This window comes from Microplitis demolitor, chromosome 8, assembly GCF_026212275.2.
Source record: "Microplitis demolitor isolate Queensland-Clemson2020A chromosome 8, iyMicDemo2.1a, whole genome shotgun sequence".
Classification (NCBI taxonomy): domain Eukaryota; kingdom Metazoa; phylum Arthropoda; class Insecta; order Hymenoptera; family Braconidae; genus Microplitis; species Microplitis demolitor.
In genome coordinates this window covers 20,462,930-20,470,825 of record NC_068552.1, presented here as the reverse complement: position 1 = coordinate 20,470,825, position 7,896 = coordinate 20,462,930, and the positions used below count along the sequence as shown (strand labels likewise).

At 29.3% G+C, this 7,896-nt stretch overlaps 3 protein-coding genes across 5 annotated transcripts; 2 read left to right on the top strand and 1 right to left on the bottom strand.

Annotated features, from left to right (window-relative positions):
- The first annotated feature begins 3 nt into the window (after positions 1-3).
- Positions 4-760, top strand: LOC103576658 (ADP-ribosylation factor-like protein 16). Its single transcript, XM_008556970.2, has 2 exons — positions 4-301; positions 389-760. Exons 1-2 carry the CDS (start codon positions 92-94, stop codon positions 758-760), a joined length of 582 nt encoding a protein of 193 aa, XP_008555192.1. The 5' UTR covers positions 4-91.
- A 44-nt stretch (positions 761-804) lies between these two features.
- LOC103576659 (DNA damage-binding protein 1) lies at positions 805-5,082 on the bottom strand. Its single transcript, XM_008556972.1, has 5 exons — positions 5,003-5,082; positions 4,832-4,923; positions 4,559-4,707; positions 1,359-4,481; positions 805-1,184 (listed from the first exon to the last, which is right to left on the bottom strand). The coding sequence occupies exons 2-5, from the start codon at positions 4,890-4,892 to the stop codon at positions 1,101-1,103; spliced, it is 3,417 nt and encodes a 1,138-aa protein (XP_008555194.1). The 5' UTR covers positions 4,893-4,923; positions 5,003-5,082; the 3' UTR covers positions 805-1,100.
- A 318-nt stretch (positions 5,083-5,400) lies between these two features.
- Positions 5,401-7,477, top strand: LOC103576660 (vesicle transport protein SFT2A). 3 transcript variants are annotated; one of them, XM_008556973.3, is made up of 6 exons: positions 5,401-5,560; positions 5,858-5,981; positions 6,068-6,085; positions 6,195-6,364; positions 6,436-6,553; positions 6,623-7,476. In XM_008556973.3, exons 2-6 carry the CDS (start codon positions 5,913-5,915, stop codon positions 6,749-6,751), a joined length of 504 nt encoding a protein of 167 aa, XP_008555195.1. In that variant the 5' UTR covers positions 5,401-5,560; positions 5,858-5,912; the 3' UTR covers positions 6,752-7,476. The 3 variants fall into 3 exon arrangements, with proteins under 3 accessions (XP_008555195.1, XP_014298739.1, XP_014298738.1); XM_014443252.2 differs by lacking the exon at positions 5,401-5,560 and adding an exon at positions 5,674-5,784 and having other exon boundaries at positions 6,623-7,477; XM_014443253.2 differs by lacking the exon at positions 6,068-6,085 and having other exon boundaries at positions 5,411-5,560; positions 6,623-7,473.
- Positions 7,478-7,896: the final 419 nt, after the last annotated feature.

The following is a 7,896-nucleotide window of genomic DNA, read 5'->3' as shown; positions in this document are numbered from 1 at the left end:
TTTGTTTGATCGATAGAACAATGTCCTCGTAATTCCTTTAATGCTGCTGTATAATATTTAAAATGATTAATATTTAAAGACAAAACAAATAATGTGTCTGTGCCTTGGTCCCGCAAAGTCTGGAAAAACTTTGCTGATGAAAAGATTACAAGGTGATGAAAAAATAGATGATGCATCTCATACTGTTCCGACAAATGGAGTTAATTTGTTTACAATAAAAAGTAAAGATGGACATTTTGATATTATTGTTAGAGAAATTGGCGGCAGTATGGCACCCATTTGGCATCGTTATTTTGACAGGGTAAGAGAAGCATTTAATTTTTAAATTAATGCTATAGAAAAAAAATATTTTCGAGTTTAAATAAATGTAAAATAAAATTAATAACAGGTACATAAAATAATTTATGTAGTAGACGCAAGTAATTTATGTCAAATAAGTGCTGCTGGTGTACTTTTATATTCATTGCTTGTGGAACCAAAACTTCAGCACGTTAAAATTTGTTTTGTACTTGGAAAAATGGATTTATCATATCGGCAAATGCGTAATGAGGCATTGTTAATGCTACATTTTAATCGTTTAAAACGTGAAGTGAGTCAGAAGATAACGGTAATCGAAGCTAGTGGAATGACTGGTCAAGGCATTGAGCTTTTACGCGATTGGATATTTGATCCAGAGACACTGAAAGCCGTTGGATCAACTGGTAACGCTGCAGCTGCGGCTGCTGCGGATAATGCCAACGTTATTCCTCCAAAAAAATAATTATTTTATAATCTTATATTACCTTTTAATAATAAATTATATGCTCAATTATCTAATTAATTTTTTATTTTTTACAGTTTAACTTATGAAAAGGTATAAAGCTAATAGTAGTATACCTTTGTACAAACTTTGTACAACGGTCATTTTTTTTTTAACACAAAGACAACACATTATTTATCACACTCCTGTCTTTTCAGTTTATATTCGCGTATTTTTTTATATTAAAAAAAAAACTTATTAAATGTTAAATTGATTTTCTTTCTTTCTTTTCTTTTTTTTTTTTTAACTAAACACAATCCACATTTTTATTTTTAATTAAATAGTTTATTCAAATGAGTCTTTAATGTATCCTTGTCAAGTCTTCGACTATTTTTACCAAATCGTCTACCGTTGCTTCTTTCTTCATTCCACTGCCATCGTCAATCTGTAAAAAATAAAAACAAAAAAAAAATGAATAATTAATTATAATAATAAATCCATACTATTGTATAAACAAAATAATAAACATGTTACTTAACAATTTATATATTATAAAAATAAGTTAAATTAATAAAATAAAAATTTTACATAGAAATAAAATATAAGAGTATTAAATTACCGTAAGACCCATAGCAACTTCAGCCATTTTATCTTGACTTAGATCTAAGAAACTTTCAATTAAATCGCCATCAACAAAGCCTTCGCAAGCCTCAACTTTTAATTCGGTGTTGAAACTGCGCCAGAAATTGTGTTCTATTTTTCCAACACTCTTGATAACGGTAGTCAATTTGTCCTCAAGATTCCTTAAAAATTCATAAAATCCTGGGGGTATTTGTGTTACTAATCCAATAGCTCCACAGACGGTGCCAAAGAGAACGCAGCCTTGAGTGGGTGTACTCGATTCCCCAAGATGTTGCATCACCAGCGAGCCATGACGGAAAACATTAACCATATCACCAAGATGAAATTGTCCTACTTCTTGCATCTGCTGTCGTTCCTCTTCTGAAGCAGCGGCACTGTCTTTCTGGCAAACAAATAAATTGTAACAATTTTCAGCTCCCAGAAAAGTATCATCATCCAGAATTTCGATTGCCGTCATCCAGTTGGGATTATAATCTCTTGCTATTTCTTCAAAGCTACCCTCCATCGTTTTGTACTGTAATAATGTAAATGATCTCATCAAATCACCAACCAATACAAAATCACCTTTAGTCTTTAAAAATAATGCGATAATATTATTAAAGTGACTGCATTCAAGTCTTAATTCTTTTTCAGCAGTCCACTCAAACAGTCTTACGGTGCTGTTGATACTAGCAAGTAGTTTACCATTAAATTCAACCAATGAATAACAAGCTCCCTTTATTTCTTTTTCAGCAACCTGTGTTAATTTACCGTCATTCCAATGATACATAAGTATTCTACCCATTTTGGGTTCTGTTTCATCAGGATTTACAAGAGCAGTACCTACAATAAAATACGATGTTGGATCTTCTCCTAATTTTGTTGATATCAACGATATCGCGTATTCGTTGGGTATCAAAGTGTGAGCATGAAGAACTTCAAAAGTATGCTGATCAATAATTAAAAGATTATGAATTTCAACATCCTGTCCAATCTCACTCGCCGAAGTGTGCCCGGGTTTGTTGTGAGAAACAACATGATTGCTGTTTGATGTTGATGCAGCTTGAGTTGATGCTGATGGACGTACAATACTTACACCATTACTTTCTTGTACATCAACTCGCATTGTGACGACACCGAATGTCTGTGATGACTCTTGATACGTAATACGTCTAGGTGACTCACCAAGTGGTACTGTTCTAATATGTAATTTTTGTATTTCATCAATAGTGCCAATAGTAACGGTACTGTCTGTAGCAAGTGCTAAACTGTCTGGATAAGATTCAGCATTAAGTGAACACATGTGATTAACTTCTTTGAGATTAACATTACTGAAGACTAATTTGTGATTAGAGGAATAGATTACTGTCGGTCGATCAGAACATGCAAATACATTTGTCGTTGATAGTGATCTAAATGTACGCAATACAGTTGGCTGAGTACCTAGAGTTACTTTTTTTTTATCAGACAATAAGCCCGTGTCTTTCTGTAATGTAAAGTAATACATACTACCATCACCAAGAGCACAAAGTAAATAAGTATTTCCTTCAAAGCAAGTCATTAAAACAGACCGTGGAATTATTTCACCGCCTAATAATTCTTTGTTTATCTCTTCCAAAGCTGGTAGTGTGAGAATTCTTATGGATATGTCCGTCCATAATCCAACAGTGGCAATAGTAGCTTCGCTGCAGCCATCCAACGGTGAAATATCGAGACAAGCTACCTCATGCTGTAATGTACTAAAACCTTTGGGTATTATTTTATCATTAACTATTTCCATATAAAATAAATCATTACCAGTCGCACAGAGTACTTGTTTACCATTGCAAGCAACAACACTTATTGTGCGTTTATTTGTTGGTTCCCATTCAGACACAACAGACTTTGAGTCACTGGATATTAAACGCGCGGAAGTTGGTGTTATTTGAATAAATAAATCATCAGTAACATTGCCAGTGTGAAATGTCTGTTCATCAGCAACAAAACCTGGTATATCAGTTTCTTCAACCTCTTCACCATTAAGCGTTAATATTCTAGTTTGTCCGACAAATGAAAGTACCAAAGTATTATCAAAATTACCACCGCCAACTTTTAGTGCCCACATACCTTTGATACCTGGTAAATCGATACTAGCATGCTCTTGAATACCAATACCATTTCTAATAATTCTTAATGAACCTTCTTTAAAAGCACCTGAACATGTGACCATTTGTCCCTGTCCCTGACGTTCTAGATCAACAATAGCCATATCAACAATTGGCGCTAAATTTGTAAATGTTTCCATAACAACACAGTAAGAACCATTTTCATCAGCTTTAGTTATCAATTTAATTAACTGAGAATCACCCATTCTGCTGCCAACAAAAATAACACCATTGTCAAGATAAGTTATGCATTCGGGTATGCTAACTTCTCCCAGCAATTCAACCTTAAGATCTTTAATGACAGATGTACCGTCTGGTCGTTTTTCTTGTTCTAAAAATAACATAAAAAGATGACCAGCTAAATCACCAAGTAAATATCTAAGTCCTTGTGCGTCAACACGTGCGTAACATGTTATTGTGCTGTATTTTATAATTGGAGGAACAACAGCAACGTATGTTGTGCCATCATGATAGAGAATACTTTCTTGTCCTATAACAATAGCACCGCATATTGGTGATGGCACTGGTATAACCATCATTGCTTCACGTTCAACGTTATCTTGTTTCCAAGGAGTCTTTACGAATTCTTTATCACGCAATGATATTTCGTGGGTTTTAACGTGACAACCGTTAATGTCCTGGTGAATTATTATCAAAGTTGGATTAGCACAGCCGTGTAAAAAGTCAAGGTCCTGTACTTGCTGCTCGTCCATTCTTATTGAGGAAGCTTTCAACTCGGGATTGTCTTTATCAAGTGGAATTATTTTAAACAATCCATCGTAGAGTCTCAACCCGATTACTCGTGCTTTTGGGTCAATAACCGCTTTTATTCCAGTGTCTGATGGACGTCCTATTCTATCAGATACATTACCGTGTGCTTTTGTTATTATTTCAATATCTTCACCAGTACCCACGCACTCCAATATCATTGCATTGTAGCGATAGGTTAAAAGGAACAACAAATCTTTTTTTTCATGCTGAAAAAAGTATTAAAAATTTTTTAATAATAGGGCATTAGTATGATAATTGAGTTTAAATAATAAAATAAAATTACAGGAGGTCGAAAAAATTTTATTTCGGCTATCTTGCCATAAATTCCGACTTCTTTCAGCGGACGTAGTCCTTCTGGAGTTACTAAATAAATCTCCAGGCGCATATTTTTAGCAAGTATTAAATTGAGATCCGTTGGAGATGTAAAGTTACCTGCAATAAATTTATTATATAAATCATTTTTTATACTCAAGTAATTCATTGTCATCATATATAGCTGGTGGTGAGTTATATATATGAATTATAAATTGAAGGTTATAATTGGTTAATTTTTTACCGGTAACACAAGCATTTACTGCTGTAGGTTTGTGAGCGGTGACGACGTAATGATGAGCCATATTTTTAAAATTAATATTACAACTTTTTAAACTAAAATAATATATAATTGGTAATAAGTTTTTTTAAAAAACCACACATATACAGTCGATTTAATTAACTTTATACATACACTGCTGTCGTTTGGGTTAATGGTTTGCGTGCTGCTATTGCTTTGAATATTCACGCGCCACGAAGTTAGCTGCGATGTTGATTTTTTTTTTTTTCATTTTGATTTGTTGAAAAAAAAAAAATCCGAAAATTACTAATTGTCTGTTAACTTTAGGATCATCTTTATTTCTGTTTATAAATATTGATAAAATATGATATTATAAAATAAAAAAAGTTGAAGTATGTAAATTTGAAGGAAAATACCAGTAGCCTTTTTAAATTTCAAATTAAAATAACTCAAGAAGTTTGCAATAAATAGTTTAATATTAAACTCTTTTAATTAGTAAAAAAAAAAAAAAAACAAAATTAATTATTTATGTAAAAACTGTAATATAGGATTTTGAATTTGTTTAAGCACAAATAAAGTAGCTGACTTCAGGTTGTTGAGCATAAAGAGAGACGGAGCTGATTTTTTATCTCGCAATAATTTCACATTCAAGTTCGATTCTAGAAATTTATATTAGTTATTATCATAATAAAAAAAAAATAACAATATTTCGTCGAGTTTGTTATCCTAAAGGTAAACATACTAAAATATTTTTTTTTTTATCAAATATTACAGTACATAAATGATTTTATTTAAATATAGATAAGAAATGAAATTCTAATGTTTTATTATTTTTTTTAACTAGAATTCATGACCATGATTCATATTCACATTTCATTTTTCTAACCATACGTGTTAACATCTTATCAGTATAATAACCTTACAATATTAATAATAATAATTAATCAATTTGCCTGGTAATTTATTTTAAAGTTAATCAATACAAAGATTCATCATTTACTAAATTTTTTTTAACTTTTTTTTTAATAGTTAACCCACTTGGAGAAAGTGAGCTGTTTTATGATACATAATAATATAAACAACAATGGATAAATTGAGAAGAGCATTGAGTGGTCATGACCAATGTGATGAGGAAAGTGGAATAATGACCCAGGTATTTATATTTTTTTTATTTTCACTACTGTACTCATTTTATATATAAATATAATATTATACATTATGTAAATTTTATGCTATTAGCATGAAAGTGATTTTCTGGTGAGTTTTTATCTCTGTTAAAATTTATAAAATAATTACAAATAATGGATTTATTTATTTACTTATTTGATTGAGGGCTTGAAAAATAATTAATCATTTGTTTAAATAGATTTCGGATGGTACAACGTTAAGTTGGTCGACGCGAATAAAAGGATTCGCAATATGTTTTATTATCGGTATTCTCTTATCATTTCTTGGTTCATTTGCGTTATTTTTACACAAAGGCTTGACTGTTTTTGCCGTTTTCTATACACTCGGAAATATTGTTTCACTTATGAGGTATTTTATTACATAATATTAATTTCAATCATTTTAATAATAACAATAATTGTTAATGTTTATAATTTTAGCACCTGCTTTTTAATGGGCCCAGTCAATCAATTAAAAAAGATGTTTGCGTCAACAAGAATAATAGCTACATTGATAGTAATCCTTGCTTTGATAATGACACTGTATGCCGCAATAAAGGTAATTTGAATAAAAATTTAAAAACTAATTACTTTAAATAATTATATTATTAATTACTTAAATTTACAGCTTGACAAACCTGGATTAGCACTTTTATTTATAATTATACAGTCATTAGCAATGACATGGTATTCATTATCGTATATTCCATATGCGCGAGATGCCGTGAAGAAAACCGTCGAATCTTGTATCACGTGAATTCAAATTTAATAATAATAATAATAATAATAATAAATACGAATTAAAATTCGATAATTAACTATAATAATTAATATCTTAAACATGCAAGATATTAACACCTGAATGGAGACAATAATTATTCTATAACTAAAAAAAATTATAACATAGATTAAAAGTTTAAAATTATATAATTATAGTTTATTCAATTAATTTATTAATTATTAATTAAAAACTAATAATTTTATTTTACATAAAAAACAAACTGTATTATTATTTAAGTCAGTTGTTAATAGTTAATTATTTTGTGAGAAAAAAAAGTTTAAATGTACGTAATTACTTAAGTTTCAATTTTTCGTCATTAAAATTTATGATCAAAATTAATAAATTTAGTAATAATCTAATGAACGCACATTATCAACAATAGTATGAAAAAAAAGAATCATTTTAATTGACTGTATTGTATTTTTGGTCAAGTTACAAAAAATATCAACTGTGCCTTATGACTTGTAATTTATACAATAATTAATTTGCATTTATTTGAATATAAGTAAACAGGCCGTAATTATAATTGATATTTTATGAAACTAAAAAATTATCGCAGCTGTATATCAAATTTGACTGTTTTATATTTTTTATAAAAAATTTAAGTTGCCAATCATACTTTGAGGCCAATGTATTAAATTTAAAATGTAATTATTATAAACACAAAAAATATTGTACAGTACTTATTAATTAATGTTTTAATAATTATAAATCTTTTCAAAAATCAATTATTTTGTTAATTAATATTTTAAAAACTAAGTTAAACTATCAAATACTCATACTTGTAAATTGTTTTCTATTAGTGATAATATATTGTAATAAATTACCAACATTTAAATAAAATATTTACCTATTTAATTTTTTTATTCAATCAAAGCTTATAAAAATCTGTGAATAAAAAACAGCACGTGGTCATGTTTAAATTGTGACCTCATAAAATGCAGTTAACTTTAATTTAATGCACTGATTAGCTCATCTCCGTTTATCATCAATAAAATTTAAGTAATTGCATAACAGCTTTTAAAATAAAACAGTAATTTACATTAGTTCCATCTTTTCATTACATTTTAAATTTTTAATTAAATTATTTAAATGCAAAATAAATGATAAGTACAATGTTG